General features: G+C 43.2%; 1 protein-coding gene across 1 annotated transcript in view; it reads left to right on the top strand.

Annotated features, from left to right (window-relative positions):
- The window catches only part of LOC126335603 (carbonic anhydrase 13-like), a 154,382-nt gene that overhangs the window by 12,149 nt on the left and 115,362 nt on the right, over positions 1 to 26,871 (top strand). The window contains exon 2 of the mRNA XM_049999056.1: positions 9,018 to 9,053. Within this exon, the coding sequence (XP_049855013.1) occupies positions 9,018 to 9,053 (36 nt within the window). The remainder of the gene's footprint in view (positions 1 to 9,017; positions 9,054 to 26,871) is intronic.

Below are 26,871 nucleotides of genomic sequence, written 5' to 3'. Positions count from 1 at the left end.
ATTTTTCTAGTATAAATTGAGGGTGTCTTGTGACTTACAACAAGAGTAGATCTAATTAATTACATTCTTGCAGTAAAACAGACTGCGTAGTTCTTTAAGTGCTACTCTGTTTAGCGTAATACAAAAGCATGTATTTTCTGCCGTTATAAACCTACTGACACTCTACTCCTTTTCACATTCGTCAGATATCAGCAAAAGCACCTGGTGAGTGATTTAACGTCACTTGAATAAATTACTGGGGTTAGGAATGGACCATTATTCTATGACAGAGCACATCGTGGTTTATCTGTACAAAATTTCTTTGTTATCTCTATTGTTGTGAAAGAAGCAGACGGGTTTACATAGATTGCGATATGACAATTTCATGACAGTTGTCAAGATAACGTTGTCAAAGAAGCAGACGGGTTTACATAGATTGCGACATGACAATTTCATGACAGTTGTCAAGGTAATGTATTACGCCCTGATTAGCAGAAATATCACTGTAAATAACAATATCAAATTTAAATAAAATGTTCTTTAGAAGATTCTTCTTACTTCTAGAGAGTGAAGCACTGTCTGAATTGATCAGTATTACGACAAATCATCCGATTCTGGTACTAAGTTCGCTACTATTTAGGATGACAGTCAAGTCTACGGAGGATGGTTAGTTTTTGTGACAAAATGAGCAAAAGAATACTCGAGGCTGCTCATGTTCACATTGGACGTAAGATGGTGATCCAATAATTTTTGCGCCTCTGCCAGCGGCATTTACCTTTAGCTGCAACATACTGTCGGCTGCATGGCTGCTCTCGCCCTCTTGAAATCCTATAAAAAGCAAATCAAAATCTTTAGTGATTTTATCAGCTGAAGCTGTCCTATGTTTCTCGTCAGGCGAGAAACCATGCACTCATCCCTAGCCTGGAAACTATGGCGATATCACGTACACAGATGGAGCAGCGTGTAAGCTTCAATGGCCTCTCAGTTCTCGCAAGTACAATTAACTACGTGGTTGTTTCGTTTCTCCGCTCTCGGAGCTCAACGACTCTTCAGCTAATTTCTAGCTAAATGTCAGCCAAAGTGGATGCAGTGTTCACAAAAAATTCTTCTTTTGGCATCATACAGAGCGTGATGCGCCCCTTTCTACATTTGACACTGGTTCAGAGGAGAGTCCATAAAGTTTTCGGTATTGTCTCCTTCGTAGCAAACCGTCCCCCATCTGTGTCCTTTCGTGCTTCACGCTACGACTTTTTCGTACCAATGGGAGTATTCCTTTCATCTTGTGGAAACTACACCTGACAATCGCAAAGGGCCTCTTTTACTACTTCTGAGTTTATTTCAGCCGATCGAACATTTTGTGTTGTCTTCTGACGCATAAAAGTTACATGCGTGCATCACGAGAGTACCACGGGCCTTTCATCTGATCAATTGCGTCTTTGGCCTGTTTGTATTCATCTGGAAATTTCCCAACGCAGTTTCACAAATAATTTCTCCGTCGCAGGCAGTGCTGGACCACTACCTTCCGCCCTTGATGTATCGCCTGGCGCGTTTGTTATCTCTCTTGCTGTGGGTTACAAACCGCTGTTAGAAACCTTTTGTTGTGGGCAGGGACAGTGCAATTAGCATCTGCCCCCAAACTAAAATGTTTCTTCCAGCAGCTTTTTTCACCTTTTGTTCATTGACATGCAGGATTTGTGTTCGGTGTGTTAATACAGCATTACATGCTGTACATTTTGATAGGAAAATCTATTGCCGAAGTATGTCAGGTGACATATCCATCAACTTGTTATGATGTATAAACTCTTATGTAAGGTGCGAAATTAACATTCATTTAAGCTGTCACCTTACAGCCTGGTCAGGTTATTTTTACTGTATCGATCTGTTAGACATAAACTGCAATGCCAACTGTTAGTTCATCATGGTTTTGTAAGCATTTAAGCACACATCTAGCACTGGATTGCGTACTTTAGATTTAAAAATCATGTTTTAGACCCTAATTTGACGGTTAAAAGTGCATATGAAAAATAACAATGTGATACTTGATGTAAACATTGCATTTTTAGTCTTTGAAAGAACGCTGTGACTCTTCACAAGCATACCACACTTGGAAAATATTTAATTTGATGCTCTTCTGTCTTTTCAACCAAGTTTGGTGCTCAGATGAAACTATGGATATTGTCACATATTGGTGACTATTAGGAACCGTAACTTAAACAAGATGTTGATTTTATGTTGAGTTTTTGAAGTTCTGAGGAATACTGCATAAAGTAAAACTCATTTTCAACAATGCTTTTTTTTCTTTTTTTTTTTTTTTTTTTGCCATCAGTCTACTGACTGGTTTGATGCCGCCCGCCACGAATTCCTTTCCTGTGCTAACCTCTTCATCTCAGAGTAGCACTTGCAACCTACGTCCTCAATTATTTGCTTGACGTATTCCAATCTCTGTCTTCCTCTACAATTTTTGCCCTCTACAGTTCCCTCTAGTACCATGGAAGTCATTCCCTCATGTCTTAGCAGATGTCCTATCATCCTGTCCCTTCTCCTTATCAGTTTTTTTCCACATATTCCTTTCCTCTCCGATTCTGCGTAGAACCTCCTCATTCCTTACCTTATCAGTCCATCTAATTTTCAACATTCGTCTATAGCACCACATCTCAAATGCTTCGTTTCTCTTCTGTTCCGGTTTTCCCACAGTCCATGTTTCACTACCATACAATGCTGTACTCCAGACGTACATCCTCAGAAATTTCTTCCTCAGATTAAGGCCGGTATTTGATGTTAGTAGACTTCTCTTGGCCAGAAATGCCTTTTTTGCCATAGCGAGTCTGCTTTTGATGTCCTCCTTGCTCCGTCCGTCATTGGTTGTTTTACTTCCTAGGTAGCAGAATTCCTTAACTTCATTGTCTTCATGACCATCAATCCTGATGTTAAGTTTCTCGCTGTTCTCATTTCTACTACTTCTCATTACCTTCGTCTTTCTCCGATTTACTCTCAAACCATACTGTGTACTCATTAGACTGTTCATTCCGTTCAGCAGATCATTTAATTCTCCTTCACTTTCACTCAGGATAGCAATGTCATCAGCGAATCGTATCGCTGATATCGTTTCACCTTGTATTTTAATTCCACTCCTGAATTTTTGTTTTATTTCCATCATTGCTTCCTCGATGTACAGATTGAAGAGTAGGGGCGAAAGGCTACAGCCTTGTCTTACTCCCTTCTTAATACGAGCACTTCGTTCTTGATCGTCCACTCTTATTAATCCCTCTTGGTTGTAGTACATATTGTATATGACCCGTCTCTCCCTATAGCTTACCCCTACTTTTTTCAGAATCTTGAACAGGTTGCACCATTTTATATTGTCGAACGCTTTTTCCAGGTCGACAAATCCTATGAACGTGTCTTGATTTTTCTTTAGCCTTGCTTCCATTATTAGCCGTAACGTCAGAATTGCCTCTCTAGTGCCTTTACTTTTCCTAAAGCCAAACTGGTCGTCACCTAGCACATTCTCAGTTTTCTTTTCCATTCTTCTGTATATTATCCTTGTAAGCAGCTTCGATGCATGAGCTGTTAAGCTGATTGTGCGATAATTCTCGCACTTGTCAGCTCTTGCCGTCTTCGGAATTGTGTGGATGATGCTTTTCCGAAAGTCAGATGGTATGTCGCCAGACTCATATATTCTACACACCAACGTGAATAGTCGTTTTGTTGCCACTCCCCCTAATGATTTTAGAAATTCTGATGGAATGTTATCTATCCCTTCTGCCTTATTTGACAGTAAGTCCTCTACAGCTCTTTTAAATTCCGATTCTAATACTGGATCCCCTATCTCTTCTAAATCGACTCCTGTTTCTTCTTCTATCACATCAGACAAATCTTCACCCTCATAGAGGCTTTCAATGTATTCTTTCCACCTATCTGCTCTCTCCTCTGCATTTAACAGTGGAATTCCAGTTGCACTCTTAATGTTACCACCGTTGCTTTTAAAGTCACCAAAGGTTGTTTTGACTTTCCTGTATGCTGAGTCTGTCCTTCCGACAATCATATCTTTTTCGATGTCTTCACATTTTTCCTGCAGCCATTTTGTCTTAGCTTCCCTGAACTTCCTATTTATTTCATTCCTCAGCGACTTGTATTTCTGTATTCCTGATTTTCTCGGAACATGTTTGTACTTCCTCCTTTCATCAATCAACTGAAGTATTTCTTCTGTTACCCATGGTTTCTTCGCAGCTACCTTCTTTGTACTTATGTTTTCCTTCCCAATTTCTGTGATGGCCCTTTTTAGAGACGTCCAATCCTCTTCAACTGTGTTGCCTACTGCGCTATTCCTTATTGCAGTATCTATAGCGCTAAAGAACTTCAAATGTATCTCGTCATTCCTTAGAACTTCCGTATACCACTTCTTAGCGTATTGATTCTTCGTGACTAATGTCTTGAACTTCAGCCTACTCTTCATCACTAGTATATTGTGATCTGAGTCTATATCTGCTCCTGGGTACACCTTACAATCCAGTATCTGATTTCGGAATCTCTGTCTGACCATGATGTAATCTAATTGAAATCTTCCCGTATCTCCCGGCCTTTTCCAAGTATACCTCCTCCTCTTGTGATTCTTGAACAGGGTATTCGTTATTACTAGCTGAAACATGTTACAGAACTCAATTAGTCTTTCTCCTCTTTCATTCCTTGTCCCAAGCCCATATTCTCCTGTAACCTTTTCTTCTACTCCTTCCCCTACAACTGCATTCCAGTCGCCCATGACTACTAGATTTTCGTCCCCCTTTACATACTGCATTACCCGTTCAATATCCTTATACACTTTCTCTATCTGTTCATCTTCAGCTTGCGACGTCGGCATGTATACCTGAACTACCGTTGTCGGTGATGGTCTGCTGTCGATTCTGATTAGAATAACCCGGTCACTGAACTGTTCACAGTAACACACCCTCTGCCCTACCTTCCTTTTCATAACGAATCCTACACCTGTTATACCATTTTCTGCTGCTGTTGATATTGCCCGATACTCATCTGACCAGAAATCCTTGTCTTCCTACCATTTCACTTCACTGACCCCTACTATATCTAGATTGAGCCTTTGCATTTCTCTTTTCAGATTTTCTAGTTTCCCTGCCACTTTCAAGATTCTGACATTCCACGCCCCGACTCGTAGAACATTATCCTTTCGTTGATTATTCAATCTTTTTCTCATGGTAACCTCCCCATTTGTTAGTCCCCTCGCGGAGATCCGAATGGGAGACTATTCCGGAATCTTTTGCCAATGGAGAGATCATCATGACAACTCTTCAACTACAGGCCACATGTCCTGTGGATACACTTTACGTGTCTTTAATGCAGTGGTTTCCATTGTCTTCTGCATCCTCATGTCGTTGATCATTGCTGATTCTTCCGCCTTTAGGGGCAATTTCCCACCCCTAGGACAAGAGAGTGCCCTGAACCTCTATCCGCCGTCTTTGACAAGGCCGTTGGCAGAATGAGGCTTACTTCTTATGCCGGAAGTCTTCGGCCGCCAATGCTGATTATAAGTAATTAGTTAATCACATTACAGAGGCAAACGTTGATTTTTAGTTATTTATGAAGTGTATTTTTTGTACTTGTCATATTATATTGCATAAGCAGATTGTGGTTTCTACCTGTTTGTGGAGAGTATGTTCTATACTCAACGTTGTATTCCGTGAGAAGTTTACCTGCCTTTTGAGAATACGAGATGTGTTTAGAGGTGAGAGTAGCAAAGCAGTAATTTTGAGTTCGCTATCATGTTCTTGTCTCCAGTGTCATGTCAGCTTTGCACTTTCTTGCATTGGTGGTGCATTTTTGCAGATTTGCAAAGAATATTTCCACAATTGAAGAGTATAATACATACAGTAAACAAGTAATGTGAATTTCTGTCGTATCTGACATTAGGGTGCACCTATCGAACTCTGACATTTTAACAGTGTAGCCATCTGTTGATGAAGAAAAGCAACAGGAGCATAAATGGAGCAGTTATTATTATTTTGCTCTCTTGCAGTTTAAAGTAATATTTAAAGAAAAACTCATTCTTGACAACTATATATTACTAATTAATTAATTACACTGGATAAGCAAGTGTAGGTTTTTGACTATTTCTGGAGAGTATGGTAAATACTTTCTCTAACATTCCATAAGAAATAATATATAGGTTTCTGTGAAATTTAGCGATGTAACTGGTGAGCCAGTCCATTAACGATTTTTTAAAGGAATTAATGGAACATAATTGAAAATTTTTTTCTCATTTTACTCAATTCAGATAGTTCATGCTGAAATATGTGATTTACTTTTTGATAAATAATTCGGGTCTTCGGATACTTTTGAGAACAGTCTAGGTGTGACTACATTGTAATTGGCTCTTTCATTTATATGGTGGCTAAAATAGTGGGGTTTAATGGAAAGAGAGGAGAGGAGGAGAAGGTGGTACTTTATGGAACATGTACATGCACATGCTCGTCTTGTGTGTGTTTGTGTTTGTTTGTTTGTGTTTGTGTGTGTGTGAGTGTGTGTGTGTGTGTGTGTGTGTGTGTGTGTGTATGTGTGTGCTCTTACCTAATTCAGAGACAAATATCTTTCCCATTTTACATAAACTTGTCTTTTCTATGCGTCATTTTAATACTATTCTGCAATTGTGTTGAGAGGAGGAGAGGGAGGCAGAGGGAGGGTGCAAAGTGCAACTGTGCTAGTCCCACTGTCTTCGATTTCTAAAATTTATTTTGAATTTTCTGTCATGTTACAGTTTTAAAATTCCTACCAACTCCATCTTTAATTTTGAACTTCACTGATCATTTGTAAATTTCCTGTACAGACACAGTTGAATTTCCCACACGACTGCAGCGAACAGTGGTGGAACTTATGTGCCAGAATCCCCATAGATACACAATTGGGCAAATATTCTAGTACAATAGGGACTACAAATTTTAACAGATTATTAGCAGTTATGTACCATGGTAGTAGGGAGGACACTAATAATTACACATTCAAAGCAGAAGCACCCACTATGTGAACAGGCTCAAACGACCTCCTGCAGATTCAAACGAAAACAACGACAAACTGTCCGCCTGCAAATGAGTCACCTCTGGAATGAATGTACGTTCGTTCCGCTGACAAAAAAATCTACCCAAACCGTTTCTCACATCTCACTACCAGCACTGCAAACATTCCCTAAAATATCTTCTCCTTTAAGCATTACCACATACTCCAATATATTCCCTCAGAATTAGTCCCATTTCAATTGTTTTACAGGTCTTGTTCCATTACCCGGTTCCTCGTAATGTTCATCGAGATTTCACTCGATAAACTCCTATCCTACTGTGACTTGCCTTGTCCGCAGCTCGTGGTCGTGCGGTAGCGTTGTCGCTTCCCGCGCCCGGGTTCCCGGGTTCGATTCCCGGCGGGGTCAGGGATTTTCTCTGCCTCGTGATGACTGGGTGTTATGTGATGTCCTAAGGTTAGTTAGGTTTAAGTAGTTCTAAGTTCTAGGGGACTGATGACCATACATGTTAAGTCCCATAGTGCTCAGAGCCATGAGTTGCCTTCCTATACTGCACCTCATCTTTCATTCACACAGTCGTATGGCATTCAACTGTTTTAAGATCCGATCGTCAGATAGACTATCTGCGGAGAGGCTCACCAGCTCCTACACATACATCCTCAGCAGCACAACAGCGCCAACACCATTACCACCGAACTAGTTGGATAACATATCAGCAGAAAAGTTTCAATTAGCGAAATATGTAGTTTTCCTTATGTAACACCAAGTCGAAGCAGAATCAGCATGATGCATCTCATCGTCAGTAGCTCCCTCATTTATCATTACAAACAGCGTGTAGAACCTCCCATTCCAACTGCCATGCATACTACTGCTAGGAGGAACTGATTTGTGGAGTAAATCTACGTAAAGACTGCACATATTTTCAAGTTATGTCCATTAAAATCATATATCAAATAAATAAAATATCAGGTGAAGGAATCGAGAAATAATTTTAAAAATTCATCATAGCTGCTGACCTTGTTTCAGTGAAAATTATAAAGCTACAGTAACAAGCCTAAACCTACTGTTCCCAATAAATATGAAATACCTATGACCTGTCCCAACCCATCTGCTCCTGTAAATGCAAGGGGAGCACACTTTCCAGTGCTTCTGGAGGAACCATCATCCTATCTGCCTATCAATATATCATTCCATCCAATCAACTTCTTACACGCTACTGCTTTCCCTGAAGGTATTCGTTAATGCCACCCTCCAAAATATTCATCATTCACTGTTTTGAATACCCCTCACATTCTTTAAAAATTGATATTGGCCTACCAGCCACATTCCATGCAGATCCCAGTGTCACAGTTCCAGAACCGCTCCCACTTCCTTCTCTAATGGTTTGACACTATTGTAGAATAGTGTCTTCATTGTACCCTATGAAAAGGCAGCAATATCCTTCACTTTCCTGCAATTCCACAATGCTCTCCGTAACAGACGCGCGTTCAGTTCACATTCCTGAACCAACTCAAAAATCCCACCTGAATTTCTTCTCCCTCTTTACAATCCTACTTCTTCAATGTGAACTTGAGATGGTAATCAAGCCTCATTAACATAATTATCGTCAACATAAATATCATCATAATCTTCTGTATCAACAACAAAGCTTCAAAAACTCAATCACATAACGTAACACCAGCATTACCTTTTACTGCAGCCAGTCAGTGGAGGGCATGTGCCTTCTTCCAAGACCCAGACAAGTTTTAGTCTCCTGGCCACAAGAAAAAGAAGTGACCAAAGGAAGAAAGAGAGTCCCTTCTTTTTTAATGTCTCAAAAACGTCGCAGTGTGGATACATCATTAATTACTTAGAACCATTTGAATTTAATGACCGGAGAGGTATATAACATTGAAGCATTAGTAAACGTGGCTTTACATGTTCAGCACACGCTAGATCTAATACTTTAGAATATTTTATAGTTAGATATATAGTTGCTCTACACCGAATTACAACAAAGCTATCTTATCTGTTTCAGGAGTCTGGTGGGGATCCGACGCTAGCAAGTATGAAGGTTAGTTTCATTATTAAAGTGTAATCACAGAAGAGTGTGCAAGCTACTCATTAATAAAATACCACCACAGATACATTGAATTCAAGTTTACAGACACGTTGCCTCAATATTTACCACACTGCATACCAAGAGGCTATTGTCTTAAGATTTGTTTTGCTTTGGACCTGGTCATCAGCGATGATGTTGTAGAAAGAGAGAATCTTATTTGTCTGTTCATTGTGAGATGTATGCAAGCAGAACAATAACTCAGATATGTCGTGTTATCTGAAACAAGAAAAATTCCTGCTTGATACAAGAAAAGACAGGAGAGCTAAAATAAAGACCATAGTGGCACATAACTGAAGACAACACATTTCACTTCTTGCGTAACTGCATCCAGGATAGGGAGGCAGTCACGTTTGACTTGGAGGTGATAACCCAGAGAGCCAGCGAGGTCAGAAATTGGACTTGAACTAGGAAGGACTGCGGTTTGCCAGTCCAGACAGCCAGCTGTAAGGTCGGAATATTTTTTTGAGAGGACATAGCCTATATCCTTCCTCAATTACATCTCCTTCTCCATCTCCAACGACTATGTCATCGATAGGACGTTACACCCTTAGCTTCCTACCTTCAAGTTGTAAGTTGATGGTGATCAACAACAAATGCCTGAACTTCAGCGAAACTCCGCCAGTGTTAAAACTTTCCAACGGAACCAGTCCCTAAATTTGGTATAATCCATTCTCTCCTGACCTTTTTTCCGTGCAAGAATGTCATTTCGAAGCTAATACTCTAATTTTTTGGTATTGACTTTCCTGTTCAAATCGCAAACACAGAGAGGGAAAAATTACTATGTATGACTCCGTAAGAGCCCTAATTTATCTTTTCTTATCTGCATGGTCCTCACGTCAAATATACACTGAAGAGCCAAAGAAACTGGTACAGCTGCCTAATATTGTGTAGAGCCCCCGCGAGCACGCAGAAGTGCCGCAGCACGACGTGGCATGGACTCGATTAATGTCTGAAGTAGTGCTAAGGGAACTGACACCATGAATCCTCAAGGACTGTTCATAGATTCGTAAGAGTACTAGGTGGGTGGAGCTCTCCTCTGAACAGCACTTTGCAAGGCATCCGTGCTGAATAATGTTCATTTCTGGGGAGTTTGGTGGCCACCGGAAGTGTTTAAGCTCAGAAGAGTGTTCCTGAAGCCACTCCATAGCAATCCACTCTGCACCCGTTCTGGACGCATGAAGTCCAGAATTCCTACAGAGTGGATTGCTGCTGAGTGTCACCAGCAGAGTGTCACCTGCCAGAGTCGTATCTAGACTTATCAGGGTTGCCACACTCCAACTGCACACCCCGACACCATTACTGAGTCTCCATCAGCTTGAACAGCCCCCTGGTGACATGCAGTGTCCGTGGATTCAGGATGTTGTGTCCAATCCCGTACACGTCCATACACTCGAAACAATTTGAAATAAAATTCATCCGACCAGGCAATAAGTTTCCAGTTATCAACAGTCCAACGTCGGTCCTGACGGGCCTAAGCGAGGCGTAAAGCTTTATGTCATGTAGTCATGAAGAGTACACGAGGGGACCTGCCTTATCGACGATGTTTCGTTGAATGGTTCGCACGCCGTCACTTGTTGATGGCCCAGCATTGAAATTTACAGCAATCTGAAGAATGGTTGTACTTCTGTCACGTTGAATGATTCTCTTCAGTCGTCGTTGGTCCCGTTCTTGTAGGATCTTTCGCCGACTGCAGCGATGTGGGAGATTTGTTATTTTACCGGTTTCCCGATATTCAAGGTACACTCGTGAAATGGTAGTACGGGAAAATCTTCATCATTACCTCGGAGATGCAGTGTCCCATATCTCGTGCGCCGACTATAACCCCAAACTCACTTGATAACGTACCATTGTAGCAGCAGTAACCGGTCTAACAACTGCACCAGACGCTTGTTGTCTCACATTTGTGTTGCCGACCGCAGCACCGTATTCTGCCTGTTTACATGTCTCTGTATTTGAGTACGCATGACTATACCAGTTTCTTTGGCGCTTCAGTGTAGAATAATTCTGGAGTCAGCTTCAAATGCCGGTTGTCTAAATTTTCAAAATAGCGTTCTTCGAAAAGGTCGTTGAGTTCCCGAAGCATCTACGTAATACTCGTAACAAATCTATCGGCATCTATTAGCCCTCCTCTGAACTGCTTCGATGTCTTCTTTCAGTGAGAGCTTGCGTGGACCCCAAACACTGGAACGGTATTCAAGAATGGGTTGCACTAGTGTCCGATATGTGGTCTCCTTTACAGACGAACCAAGCTTTCCTAAAATTCTCCCAATAAGCCAAAGTTCACTATTCGTCTCCCTACTACAATCCGTACATGCTCGCTCCATTTCATATGGTCATGTAATGTTACACCTACGATATTTAATAAACGTAACTGTGCCAAGTGGCACACTACTAATGCTGTATTCGAACATTACAATTTTAGTTTCTAACACATTTGCATTAACTTACACTTACATTTAGAACTGGCTGCATTTCATCACACCAACTAGAAATTTTGTCCAAGACGTCTTGTATCCTTCTACAAATCACTCAACGTTGACATCTTCCCGTACACTACAGCAACATCAGCAAACAACCACAGTTAGAAACTCACCCTGTCTGCTAGATCATTTCTTTACATAAAAAATAATAGCTGTCCTAGAGCACTCCTGACGATAACCTTCTCTCGTCGTCAAGGGCAACGTACTGCTTTCTTTTATTTAACAAGTCGCATAAAATTGACGGAGGGAATAACCGATGAGTTTCAAAGTGCTACCAGCTGTCCATCTGGCACAGTGAGTACGTAGGGAGTTAAAAAAAGAGGGGGTACAATAGTCGAGAAACTCCCCATAAGGCACATATTTCTGTAGTCAGTGCTGAATGAGGCGAAAGCTTTGGCAAATGTCTGGAGTACATTACGTGCAGTCGTGTGTAGTGCCAATCGTGACGCAGAGAGGAGGTGGTTTTATTGTATGGCAGTGCATCTCGTGGTTAGGTTGTGGTGCACTTATTGCCCTTAAGAAAACACTAAATGCTGACGATGTGAACACATTTTACATCCAACTGTATTGCATACAGTAGAAAAATAGTTCGGAGATAATGGTTGTAACAGCATGACAATGGAACCTGCTATAAACGATCGTCTGTGAGACCATGGTTTGTGGACAATGACATTCCCGAAATTGTCTGGCCTGCCCAGAGTCGCGACCTGAAGCCAAAGAACATCTTTGGTATGATTTACATCGTTGACTTCCTCCAGAAGCCAGTGACCAAAGTTTCCATAGTTCCAGCTCTTGAGGAAGAATTGGCTACGAATCCTTCGCAGACATTTAGACACCTAATTGAAGGTGTCCCCAGCAACGATCAAGATGTCATAAAGGCGAAGATTGGAAACATCAATATTAATGTCCTCTAATAGATGTCCTGACGCTTGATCACACCGTATAGAAGCAACGGGGAGCGTTGACAATGGCATCTGACATCGAGATGTGTGTAAAACAGATCTATGTCACAGAGGAATTCACTGATGAAGAAGTAGTGACATAATATTTATAGAATTTTCCTGAAGATTCACTCTTATAGCAATGTTGACTTGAGTAATATGAGGCGGTAATTACTGCATCTCAATAGTATTGCGAAGGATGTATATGACACAAGCATAAACATTGTGTGTGAAGCTCAACATAAAGGAAAAATCGTCATTGCCATTTCTGCAGATAGCTTGAAGCTGGATTCTACCTATTTTTGAGCAGTGTGTAACACAGAAAGGCTGTCATAAAATAGTGTTCATGATGGGCAATATTTGAAGCTCTTCTCAAGAGCCAAAGAAACTGGTGCACCTGCGTAATATCGTGTAGGGCCCCCGCGAGCACGCAGATGTGCCGCAACAATACTAACGTCTGAAGTAGAGCTGGAGGGAATTGAAACCATGAATCCGTAAGAGTACGAGGGGGTGAGATCTCTTCTGAAGAGCACGTTGCAAGGCATCCCAGATATGCTCAATAATGATCGTATCTGAAGAGTTTGGTAGCCAGCGGAAGTGTTTAAACGCAGAAGACTGTTCCTTGAGCCACTCTGTACCAATTCTAGACGTATGGGGCGTCGTAATGTCCTGCTGGAACTGCCGAAGTCCGTCGGAAGGTACAATGGACATGAGTGGAAGTAAGTAATCAGAGAGAATGCTTACGTACGTGTCATCTGTCAGAGTCTTATCTATATGTATCAAGGATCCCATAACATTCAGCGCTCCCACGGAGAGATTTAAGCGTTCGTTTTACCATGCGTTGTTCGAGAGTGTAACGGTAGAGTCGTAGGTTAAAAATAGTTCCTCTGCGAGGAACTTAATTGTGAACAGCAGAGTAATCTTGTAGATGACAGAGTACGGAAGGACATGGCGAGACAAGATAAGCGCATACCAGACAGCACAGAAAAGAAATTACACTCCTGGAAATGGAAAAAAGAACACATTGACACCGGTGTGTCAGACCCACCATACTTGCTCCGGACACTGCGAGAGGGCTGTACAAGCAATGATCACACGCACGGCACAGCGGACACACCAGGAACCGTGGTGTTGGCCGTCGAATGGAGCTAGCTGCGCAGCATTTGTGCACCGCCGCCGTCAGTGTCAGCCAGTTTGCCGTGGCATACGGAGCTCCATCGCAGTCTTTAACACTGGTAGCATGCCGCGACAGCGTGGACGTGAACCGTATGTGCAGTTGACGGACTTTGAGCGAGGGTGTATAGTGGGCATGCGGGAGGTAGGGTGGACGTACCGCCGAATTACTCAACACGTGGGGCGTGAGGTCTCCACAGTACATCGATGTTGTCGCCAGTGGTCAGCGGAAGGTGCACGTGCCCGTCGTCCTGGGACCGGACCGCAGCGACGCACGGATGCACGCCAAGACGGTAGAATCCTACGCAGTGCCGTAGGGGACCGCATCGCCACTTCCCAGCAAATTAGGGACACTGTTGCTCCTGGGGTATCGGTGAGGACCATTCGCAACCGTCTCCATGAAGCTGGGCTACGGTCCCGCACACCGTTAGGCCGTCTTCCGCTCACGCCCCAACATCGTGCAGCCCGCCTCCAGTGGTGTCGCAACAGGCGGGAATGGAGGGACGAATGGAGACGTGTCGTCTTCAGCGATGAGAGTCACTTCTGCCTTGGTGCCAATGATGGTCGTATGCGTGTTTGGCGTCGTGCAGGTGAGCGCCACAATCAGGACTGCATACGACCGAGGCACACAGGGCCAACACCCGGCACCGTGGTGTGGGGAGCGATCTCCTATACTGGCCGTACACCTCTGGTGATCGTCGAGGGGACACTGAATAGTGCACGGTACATCCAAACCGTCATCGAACCCATCGTTCTACCATTCCTAGACCGGCAAGGGAACTTGCTGTTCCAACAGGTCAATGCACATCCGCATGTATCCCATGCCACCCAACGTGCTCTAGAAGGTGTAAGTCAACTACCCTGGCCAGCAAGATCTCCGGATCTGTCCCCCATTAAGCAAGTTTGGGACTGGATGAAGCGTCGTCTCACGCGGTCTGCACGTCCAGCACGAACGCTGGTCCAACTGAGGCGCCAGGTGGAAATGGCATGGCAAGCCGTTCCTCAGGACTACATCCAGCATCTCTACGATCGTCTCCATGGGAGAATAGCAGGCTGCATTGCTGCGAAAGGTGGATATACACTGTACTAGTGCCGACATTGTGCATGCTCTGCTGCCTGTGTGTATGTGCCTGTGGTTCTGTCAGTGTGATCATGTGATGTATCTGACCCCAGGAATGTGTCAATAAAGTTTCCCCTTCCTGGGACAATGAATTCAGGGTGTTCTTATTTCAATTTCCAGGAGTGTATTAAGGTGGTAAGGGCACGTCAAAAGAATGGGCGTTGGAAGGATACAGAGACAGGCCAGTGAGATGACAGTAGAGGCAAGAGGCCTAGAGGAAGACGAAGATAGAGATGGATCGTTGGAGGGGAGATATGTGTGAAGAAGGGAGAAGAAAATTGGGACAGAGTATGGAGGAAAGAATGGACAAGGAAAGAGGAGAAGTTTGTGCTCTAAACAGAACCAGCCAGGAGATGGAAACTGGCTCAAAAAATGGTTCAAATGGCTCTGAGCACTATGGGACTTAACATCTGAGGTCATCAGTCCCCTAGAACTTAGAACTACTTAAACGTAACTAACCTAAGGACATTACACACATCCATGCCCGAGGCAGGATTCGAACCTGCAACCTTAGCGGTCGCGCGGTCCGAGACTGTAGCGCCTAGAGCCACTCGGCCACCCCGGGCGGCTCACATTTGATGATAATCACTTTTGTGGCAGTGGTAACTGCATGTATGTGTCACAATAAAAGGTGTCCGACGGGTTTCGACACATATCGGATTTGTCCTGAACACTTTATGTAGACTTCCTTGTTTTTTTCGTTTCTGCCACGCCAGCGGCCTAGCAGCTGCAGTGTCAAAACTGCCTGGTGAAGTTAAACGTTGGAGTTTATGTTGATAGCTCCGAGCGCCGTCCGCAAAGACCGATTTTTGTTCATCATTTTCGGCAACTGTTTTTGAAGAGTGCCGATGTGAAGAAATACCACACTAATTACTCAAAAATTGTTTTTTAACGCAAGTAGTGTGCTATTTCTTCATTTCGCCACCTCCACTGGAATCGCACTTCTTCTTTTGTGTCACTTATACTTCTTTCACACAACTAAAGACAAGAAAGCTCAGAAAATGGTGGGTCCCTCTAGACTCCTTCAAACAGCAAAAGTAAAATTATATTCTATTACCATTCCAAAAAAAAATTTCAAATATATACTGAAAATAGCGAAAAAAATTAATATAAATTAAAAATATCGCCACTTGATCTGGCATTTTGACATCGATATATCGATGAAAGAAATATCGTTATAAACAGCCCTAGTTGCTACATACCAAATAAAATACACTCAAGCGCCAAAGAAACTGGTATGGGCTTGTGTTGTTGTTGTTGTGGTCTTCAGTCCTGAGACTGGTTTGATGCAGCTCTCCATGCTACTCTATCCTGTGCAAGCTTCTTCATCTCCCAGTACCTACTGCAACCTACATCCTTCTGAATCTGCTTAGTCTATTCATCTCTTGGTCTCCCTCAACGATTTTTACCCTCCACGCTGCCCTCCAATACTAAACTGGTGATCCCTTGATGCCTCAGAACATGTCCTACCAACCAATCCCTTCTTCTAATCAAGATGTGCCACAAACTTCTGTTCTCCCCAATCCTATTCAATACTTCCTCATTAGTTATGTGATCTATCCATCTAATCTTCAGCATTCTTCTGTAGCACCACATTTCGAAAGACTCTATTCTCTTCCTGTCCAAACTACACTCCTGGAAATTGAAATAAGAACACCATGAATTCATTGTCCCAGGAAGGGGAAACTTTATTGACACATTCCTGGGGTCAGATACATCACATGATCACACTGACAGAACCACAGGCACATAGACACAGGCAACAGAGCATGCACAATGTCGGCACTAGTACAGTGCATATCCACCTTTCGCAGCAATGCAGGCTGCTATTCTCCCATGGAGACGATCGTAGAGATGCTGGATGCAGTCCTGTGGAACGGCTTGCCATGCCATTTCCACCTGGCGCCTCAGTTGGACCAGCGTTCGTGCTGGACGTGCAGACCGCGTGAGACGACGCTTCATCCAGTACCAAACATGCTCAATGGGGGACAGATCCGGAGATCTTGCTGGCGAGGGTAGTTGACTTACACCTTCTAAAGCACGTTGGGTGGCACGGGATACATGCGGACGTGCATTGTCCTGTTGGAACAGCAAGTTCCCTTGCCGGTCTAGGAATGGTAGAACGATGGGTTCGGTTTGGATGTACCGTGCACTATTCAGTGTCCCCTCGACGATCACCAGAGGTGTACGGCCAGTATAGGAGATCGCTCCCCACACCATGGTGCCGGATGTTGGCCCTGTGTGCCTCGGTCGTATGCAGTCCTGATTGTGGCGCTCACCTGCACGACGCCAAACACTCATACGACCATCATTGGCACCAAGGCAGAAGCGACTCTCATCGCTGAAGACGACACGTCTCCATTCGTCCCTCCATTCACGCCTGTCGCGACACCACTGGAGGCGGGCTGCACGATGTTATGGCGTGAGCGGAAGACGGCCTAACGGTGTGCGAGACCGTAGCCCAGCTTCATGGAGACGGTTGCGAATGGTCCTCGCCGATACCCCAGGAGCAACAGTGTCCCTAATTTGCTGGGAAGTGGCGGTGCGGTCCCCTACGGCACTGCGTAGGATTCTACCGTCTTGGCGTGCATCCGCACGTCGCTGCGGTCCGGTCCCAGGTCGTCGGGCACGTGCACCTTCCGCCGACCACTGGCGACAACATCGATGTACTGTGGAGACCTCACGCCCCACGTGTTGAGGAATTCGGCGGTACGTCCACCCGGCCTCCCGCATGCCCACTATACGCCCTCGCTCAAAGTCCGTCAGCTGCACATACGGTTCACGTCCACGCTGTCGCGGCATGCTACCAGTGTTAGAGACTGCGATGGAGCTCCGTATGCCACGGCAAACTGGCTGACACTGACGGCGGCGGTGCACAAATGCTGCGCAGATAGCGCCATTCGACGGCCAACACCGCGGTTCCTGGTGTGTCCGCTGTGCCGTGCGTGTGATCATTGCTTGTACAGCCCTCTCGCAGTATCCGGAGCAAGTATGGTGGGTCTGACACACCGGTGTCAATGTGTTCTTTTTTCCATTTCCAGGAGTGTATTTATCGTCTATGTTTCTCTTCCATACATGGCTACACTCCATACAAACACTTTCAGAAATGACTTCCTGACACTTAAATCTATATTCGATGTTAACAAATTTCTTCAGAAACGCTTTCCTTGCCATTGCCAGTCTACATTTTATATCCTCTCTACTTCGATCATCATCAGTTATTTTGCTCCCCAAATAGCAAACCTCCTTTACTACTTTAAGTGTCTCATTTCCTAATCTAATTCCCTCAGCATTACCCGACTTAATTCGACTACATTCCATTATCCCCGTTTTGCTTTTGTTGATGTTCATCGTATATTCTCCTTTGAAGACACTGTCCATTCCATTCAAATGCTCTTTCAAGTCCTTTGCTGTCTCTGACAGAATTACAATGTCATCGGCGAACCTCAACGTTTTTATTTCTTCTCCATGGATTTTAATACCTACTCCGAATTTTTCTTTTGTTTCCTTTACTGCTTGCTCAATATACAGATTGAATAACATCGGGGAGAGGCTACAACCCTGTCTTACTCCCTTCCCAACCACTGCTTCCCTTTCATGTCCCTCGACTCTTACAACTGCCATCCGTTTTCTGTACAAATTGTAAATAGCCTTTCGCTCCCTTTATTTTACCCCTGCCACCTTTAGAATTTGAAAGAGAGTATTCCAGTCAACATTGTCAAAAGCTTTCTCTAAGTCTACAAATGCTAGGAATGTAGGTTTGCCTTTCCTTAATCTTTCTTCTAATATAAGTCGTAAGGTCAGTATTGCCTTATGTGTTCCAGTGTTTCTACGGAATCCAAACTGATCTTCCCCGACGTCGGCTTCTACTAGTTTTTCCATTCGTCTGTAAAGAATTCGTGTTAGTATTTTGCAGCTGTGGCTTATTAAACTGATAGTTCGGTAATTTTCACGTCTGTCAACACCTGCTTTCTTTGGGATTGGAATTATTATATTCTTCTTGAAGTCTGAGGGTATTTCGCCTGTTTCATACATCTTGCTCACCAGATGGTAGAGTTTTGTCAGGACTGGCTCTCCCAAGGCCGCCAGTAGTTCCAATGGATTGTTGTCTACTCCGGGGGCCTTGTTTCGACTCAGGTCTTTCAGAGCTCTGTCAAACTCTTCACGCAGTATAGTATCTCCCATTTCATCTTCATCTACATCCTCTTCCATTTCCATAATATTGTCCTCAAGTACATCGCCCTTGTATAGACCCTCTATGTACTACTTTCACCTTTCTGCTTTCACTTCTTTGCTTAGAACTTTCCCACCTTTTTGCAGTTTCTTCAGTTTTAATCTACAGCTCATAACCAACAGATTGTGGTCAGAGTCCATATCTGCCCCTGGAAATGTCTTACAACTTAAAACCTCGTTCCTAAATCTCTGTCTTACCATTATATAATCTATCTGATACATTTTAGTATGCATATTCAAATAAAGAGATATATAAGTAGGCGCAACACGGCGCTGCGGTCAGCTTCAGCTATAGCATTCAACATTTCTCTGGCGCAGTTGTTGGATTGGTTACTGCTGCTACACTGGCAGGTTATCATGATTTAAGTGAGTTTTAACGTGTTGTCATAGTCGCCGCACGAGCGATGGGACACAGCATCTCCCAGGTAGCGATGAAGTGGCGATTTTCCCGTATGACCATTTCACGAGTGTTTCGTGAATATCAGGAATCCGGTAGAACATCAGATCTTCGACAACGCTGAGACCGGAAAAAGATTCTGCAAGAACGGGACCAACGACGACTGAAGAGAATCGTTCATAGTGACAGAAGTGCACCCCTTCGGCAAATTGCTGCAGATTTCAATGGTGGCCCATCAACAAGTGTCAGTGTGCGAACCATTGAACGAAACATGATCGACATGGCCTTTCGGAGCCGAAGGCTCACCCGTGTACTGTTGATTACTGTACGACACAAAGCTTTACGCCTCGCCTGGGCCTGTCGCACAGACAGTGGACTATTGATGACTGGAAACATGTTGCCTGGTCGGACGAGTCTTGTTTCAAATTGTATCGAGCGGATGTACGTGCACGGGTATGGTGAGAAACTCATGAATCCATGGACCCTGCATATCGGCAGGGGACTGTTCAAGCTGCTGGAGGCTCTGTAATTCGTGTGGGGCGTGTGCAGTTGGAGTGATATGGGACCTCTGATACGTCTAGATAGGATTGTGACAGGTGGCACGTACGCAAGCATTCTATCTGTTCATGTTCATCCATTCATGTCCATTGTGCATTGTGACGGAGTTGAGCAATTCCAGCAGGACAATGCGACATCCCATACTTCCAGAATTGCTACAGGGAGACTCCAGGAACACTTTTCTGAGTTGAAACACTATTGAGCATATCTGGGATGCCTTACAACGTGCTGTTCAAAGTATATCTCCATCCCCTCGTACTCTTACAGATTTATGGACAGCCCTGCAGGATTGATGGTGTCATTTCGCTCCAGCACTACTCCAACCATTAGTCGAGTCCATACCACGTCGTGTTGCGGCACTTCTGCGTGCTCGCGGGGGCCCTACACTACATTATGCAGTTGTATCAGTGTCTTTAGTTTTGCGTGTAATACAGAAGTAACCCAACAGGGTTGTCATGTCATGAATATGTTAACTGACTTAAATGTTAAAAACATCACACACGTAATGCGGTGTCGGATACCCGCACAGATGTATTCACAGCATCATGTTAGGTGACTTATAAAATCATTATCGTCAGGTGATAAAACAATGATTTATGTAGTGAAAATAAATGTTTGTCTTAACACAGTGACGTGAACCAGTACGAATATCACTTATCATAAAAACGTAATCACATATGAAAAGAGTTACCTGTTACCGAATAGTAATATAAATTACATCATCAATCTACAAACACCATGCTAGGTAGTTTACTCGTTCATTACTGTGAACAGATTTATACCGCATACAGAAGACTCCATTTTTACTGGTAGAGGCAAAAATGGTCACAGAGAACTATATCGATAGTGACTAGTATCTTACAATTAAGGAGCTGAATGTCGTCTTTTACATAAAGTACACGTCACGGTCATGACATGTTAAGCATCAAATAGCAATTCGTGAGTGTTACAGTCACATTAGCGGTGACAGAAAACAAAATGTTTTGTGTATAGTTCATGGTTTTATCACCTCATGACAATCATTTTATACTTCGCCTAACATGATGCTGTGAATACTTATATGTGAGTATGTGACATTTCGTTACGTGAGTGTCGTTGTTAACATTTGCGCCAGTTACCAGATTCGTCACTGTTAACACCTGCAATGTTACTTGTGTGTTGATTTATTTGGAACTTAATACTTGGCAGACGACTGAAATTGTTTATGTAAATAAAAGATTTTACTAGCAGATCAAGGCAGTAATATGACATTTTTCTACTATAATAATCACGTGCGCCAAGATGCAGAGCCTCTAGCTGTCATGGACTCAATTCATCACGTTTGGTTTGTTGTCATTGTGTGAGGAGGAATTTTGAATGACAAACACACAAGTCCACACACTTTACACGAGAAATTAACAGATTTTATTTATTGTAGAACACTGCCCAAGCAGAAGAACAACAGATGTGGCTTATACACGAGGGCATGACACCATTGTCTGCGCCTCATACGATACTACCAAATACAAATTTTTAATGAGCAATGAATTCGTCGAGGAAGTCCAGTAGCATGTCCTTCTCTTTCATTTAACCTGATTCTCTTAGTCTTCTGGCTGTGAAAACATATAAATCATGGTGTAATCCTGAGCCATCGACAAAGTGCTCACGTCACAAGAGCGTGTGCCCCACTTTTTTTTGTTTTTGTCATTAGTCACTGGTCTGATGCTTCCCTCCACCACGAATTCCTCTCCTTTAACAACCTACTCATCTCAGGACCTACGTCCTCAATTACATGCTCGATGTATTCCAATTTCCCTCTGCAGCTTTTGTCCTCTACAGTTCCCTCTAATGGAAGTCATTCCTTATGTCTTTAGAGATATCCTATCATCGCGTACCTTCTTCTTGTCAGTGATTTCCATATCTTCCTTTCCTTGCCGATTTTGTAAAATAACCTTCTCATTCCTTATCAGTCCACCAACGTTTCAACATTCTTCTATATCACCAAGTCTCAAATGATTCGATTTTCTTCTTTTCCAGTTTTCCCATTTTTCACTGTGCTTCAAACGAATATTCGCAGAAATTTCTTCCTCAAATTAAGGCCTTTGTTTGCTACTAGTAGATTTCTCTTGCCCAGAAATGCCCTTTTTGCCTGTTCTCCACTATTTTTTGTTTCCCCCTAGCTCCGTCCGTCATGGGTTGTTTTGCTGCCTAGGTAGCAGAATTACTTAACTTCATATACTTTGTGACCATGAATCCTGGTATTCAACTTCTCGATGTTCTCATTTCTGCTTCTACTCATTGCTTCTGTCTTTCTTTGATTTGCTCTCAGTCGGTATTCTGTACTCGTTAGAGTGTTCATTCCATTCAGCAGATCATTTAATTCTTCTTCACTTTCACTCAGGATAGCATAGCCATCAGCGAATCGTATCATTGGTATCCTTTAACATTGAATTTTAATTCACCTCCTGAATCTTTCTTTTATTTCCATCATTGCTTGTTCGATGTACAGATTGAACAGTACGGGCCAAAACCTACATCGCTGTCTTACACCCTTTTTAATCCCATTACTTCGTTCTTGGTCGTCCACTATTATTATTCCCTCTTGGCTCTTGTACATAATGTATATTACCCGTCTTTCCTTATAGCGTATCCCTATTTATTCCCATAATTTCGAACATCTTGCCCCATTCTAAATTATCGAACGCTTTTTACAAGTCGACAAATCCTGTGATCGTCTCTTGATTTTTCTTTAGTCTTGCTTCCATTATCAACTGCAACGTTAGAACTGACTCTCTTGTGCCTTTACCTTTGCTAAGCCAAACTGGTCATCATATAATACGTCCTCATCATAATTCTTCTGTATATTATTCCTACTAGCAGCTTGGATACATGAGCTGTTAAGCTGATTGTACAATAATTCTCGCACTTGTCGGCTCTTGCAGTGTTCGAATTGTTTGAATGCTTGTTTTCCGAAAAACATATCACCAGTCTCATACTTCCTACACTTCAACCTGAGCAGTCGTTTTGTTGCCACTTCCCGCAATGATTTTAGAAATTCTGATGGAATGTTATCTATCGCTTCTGTCTTATTTCATCGTAAGTCCTCCAAAGAGCTCTTAAATTCTGCTTCTAATACTGGATCAAACGGATCAAATGGCTCTGAGCACAATGGGACTTATAGTCTGGGAGACGAGTCTTTGGTATTGAAAGTTCGGTAGCGTCTTTCCGTTGCCTAGCGACCGCAGGCAGGCAGCCAATGACGGCCTGACTTTCAGCGGGTAGCAAGGGCCACGTTGCCGCTCTGAAACCCGGTCGCGCGCGCTTATGAAACTTACCAGTGTCTGGCGTGCAGGCGGTGCGGTCGTTCGTGGTTTGTCTGAAGCTGAATTCGCAGTTTATTTCGTTTTTGTTGCTTTTAGTGTTTCTTTGTTTCTGTTTCGTTGTAAAAAATGTCTAGTGCGGCGGGTAGTACCAGCCCAACACAAGAAGTGAAACGGAGGAAGAAAAGTGTGCTACACACCCAGGCCCGTGAATTCGTGTGCTCTGTGAGGGATTACTTTGAGAAAGAAAAGGACAAAGGTGGGCCCTTAATTCCTGTTGTTTAGGTTGTGAAGAGAACTGCAGCAGCATTGAAAATAAGTAAGAACACTGTTGTAAAGATAGGGAAAGAACAGTACAGTGTAGATTGTGACGAGAGGGGAACAACGAAGCTGCACACACCGGGAAAGAAGCGACCGAGAAATAAGCAGGTGACAGCTTTAGACGATTTTCAGAAAGACGCTATTCGTCGTCATATATACAGCTGTTATAAGAGAAGGGAACATCCCACTCTATCTAAATTTCTGGTGTCGCTTCAGAAAGACGATTTTTTTAAAGGGAGCAAATTTTCATTGCGTACAGTGTTGAAAGACATAGACTTCAGCTATTCACTGTTTAACGGACGCAAAATATTAATGGAAAGGACAGATGTAGTTGCATGGCGGTGCAGATTTCTACGCAGGATCATGGGTGTCGAATTCGGAAGTATAGAGTGGTTAGATGAAACTTGGGTCAACGCCAGTCATTCTTTACGTAGAGGCTGGAATGATGGAACGCCCGAGGGGACAATGGCAGTGCCTGTTGGCAAAGGAGGGCGTATTATTGTCTTACATGCAGGACCATCGAAAGGTTTTGTGCCAAACTGCTTGAAAATGTTTCGGTCAAAAAAGACGGGAGATTACCTTGAAGAAATGAACAGTGTAGTATTTCAAGAATGGTTCGAGACATCGCTTATGACGAATCTGACAAGTCCATCAGTGTTTGTTATTGACAATGCGCCTTATCATTCCGTTGTTCACGATAAGGCACCAACCTTGGCAACAAAAAAAGACGATATCATTCAGTGGTTGAAACGGCGGAAAGTAGATTTCAGAGAATATTTAAGGAAGGCGGAACTGCTCGAAATTGTGGCACAAAAGAAACTCCAATTTCCAACATATGTAATTGACGAGATTGCTAAAAGGCACGGGCATGAAATCGTTCGGCTTCCTCCATACCACTGTCACTTCAATGCAATTGAAGGAGTGTGGGCGCACATAAAAAATTACATTGCTACAAACAATAAAAAATTCACGATCTCTGAAGTGGAAACTCTCCTTCCAGCAGCTATCAATAAAGTGACAAGCGAGACGTGGGCAAAAATTGCAAATAGCACTGCAAGCGCCATCAGAGAGGCGGCCAAAGCCGAAGGGGTTGTGGAAGAATGCTTCGAAAATTTAATTATACATCTGGGAGAGAGCAGTGATAGTTCGAGTAGTGCTGAGGAAGACAATGTCAAATCAGATTCTGACAGTGATGTGAGTGGTGTTTTTCCATTACAGTAACTACAACGTATTCAGGAATGTAAGGAGGGAGTTTGCTATCGATATATAACCAGATCATCATATTGTGAGTACTTTCTTCAGATTATAGCTCTTAATACCCTGATCAATTATTCTGTAGCTTGTAGTAGAACAAATTAATAATGCTAATACTTAACAATGGAAACCAAAACTGCTAATGTTCAACAACTTGTGAAAATAGTTTCATTTCAGTTGTGAAGATTAACAAATAACTTTATTATGTTTCAGCATCTTAGATACTTGTACTAAATAGCTCTTATCAGTTTTCGAGTTAATATATTTCAAGCATCAACTTTAAATAAATTCACGCGTACCAATACGACTTGTATTTTGTCTCGCTTTTATTTCTGCTGCTAGAGAATGCGTGTAGCAGACAGGGCGCCGCGTGCTGTGAGCCACGTTCGGCAACATCTCCGTCTGCCCGCCGGAACTGTCAGTACCAATCACTCGTCTCACGGACTATAACATCCGAGATCATCAGTGCCCTAGAACTTAGAACTACTTAAACCTAAGTAACCTAAGGACATCACACACATCGATGCCCGAGGTAGGATTCGAACCTGCGACCGTAGCGGTCGCGCTGTTCCAGACTATAGCGGCTAGAACCGCTCGACCACCCCGGCCGGCTTCTAACATTCCACGCCCAGGCTCGCAGAACGTTGGGTATTCAATCTATTTCTCATGATCACCTCCTCCTTGGCAGTCATCTCCCGGAGATCAGAATGGGGACCAGTCTGGCATCTTTTCCCAATAGAGGCCACATTTCCTGTGGATACACATTATGTGTCTTTAATGCAGTGGTTTCCATTGCCTTCCACATCCTCATAGCATTGATCATTACTGATTCTTCCGCCTTTAGGATCAATTTCCCACCCCTAGGACAAGAGAGTGCGCTGAACCTTTGTTCGCTCCTCCACTCTCTTTGACAAGGCCGTTGGCAGAATGAGGGTGACTTGTTACGTCGGAAGCCTTCGGCTACCAATGCTGGTTATTAAGCAAAATTTAAGCGGCGGCGGGGTTAGAACCCGGAACTGAACACGTTTGATTATTAATAAAAGACGCTACCTCCTTTTTTTGATCTCATTTTGTTCGTTATTATTCGTTGCATTTGTTCGGGGCGGACGTCCCATGACATTCGCTTTCAAGTTCATCGTTGATCCACTCACTCACCTTTTCTGTTACTGATGGCAGCTATCCCTCCGACGGAACACGTGGAGCTAACGTGGCGGCCCACCTATACCCTATATGTGACAAAATCTCAGGACAGCCAGCGGTGTTTACACGTTCGTGACACTTGAAGAAACAAGGCGTAAAGATATATAAGACAGTGTGTACGACATAAAGCACATCTTGTAGTGTCAACATACTGAACTACTGTTGGACATAATGGTACATATCTCAACAAGTCTTTGCTTTCTGCCGGCCCTGGTGGCCGTGCTGTTCTAGGGGCTGCAGTCAGGAACCGCGAGACTGTTACGTTCGCAGGTTCGAATCCTGCCTCGGGCATGGTTGTGTGTGATGTCCTTGGGTTAGTTAGGTTTAGGTAGTTCTAAGTTCTAGGGGACTGATGATCTAAGCTGTTAAGTCCCATAGTGCTCAGAGCCATTTGAACCATCTTTGTTTTTTTGAGTGTTAGCACTTCATTTTCTAGTTTTCTCCGAACTATATGCTGTGAAAATCAGAGACACTTTGTTTTAAACACCCTGTATACGGCATATAATTGAGGATGTTTGGTGTAAAGCCGACTCTGGTATGAAGTGTTGGATACAGGAGAGGAAATTTTGGGGGAGCTCATCAATCTAGTCAGACAAGAAAAGATGTGGCGCACAGGTTGTTGCGCCTAGTTCACAATATCTGCAAAACATCAAAAAGAACAGTGGCCTTTGCTTCACATACAATCTTACATTTTGAGATTATAAAAAATGGTTCAAATGGCTCTGAGCGCTATGAGACTTAACACCTGAGGTCATCAGTCCCCTATAACTTAGAACTACTTAAACCTACCTAAC

The sequence above is a fragment of the Schistocerca gregaria genome, chromosome 2 (genome assembly GCF_023897955.1).
Source record: "Schistocerca gregaria isolate iqSchGreg1 chromosome 2, iqSchGreg1.2, whole genome shotgun sequence".
Classification (NCBI taxonomy): Eukaryota; Metazoa; Arthropoda; class Insecta; order Orthoptera; family Acrididae; genus Schistocerca; species Schistocerca gregaria.
The sequence above is the reverse complement of the archived record's forward strand: the minus strand, read 5'-3'. Positions and strand labels throughout refer to the sequence as shown.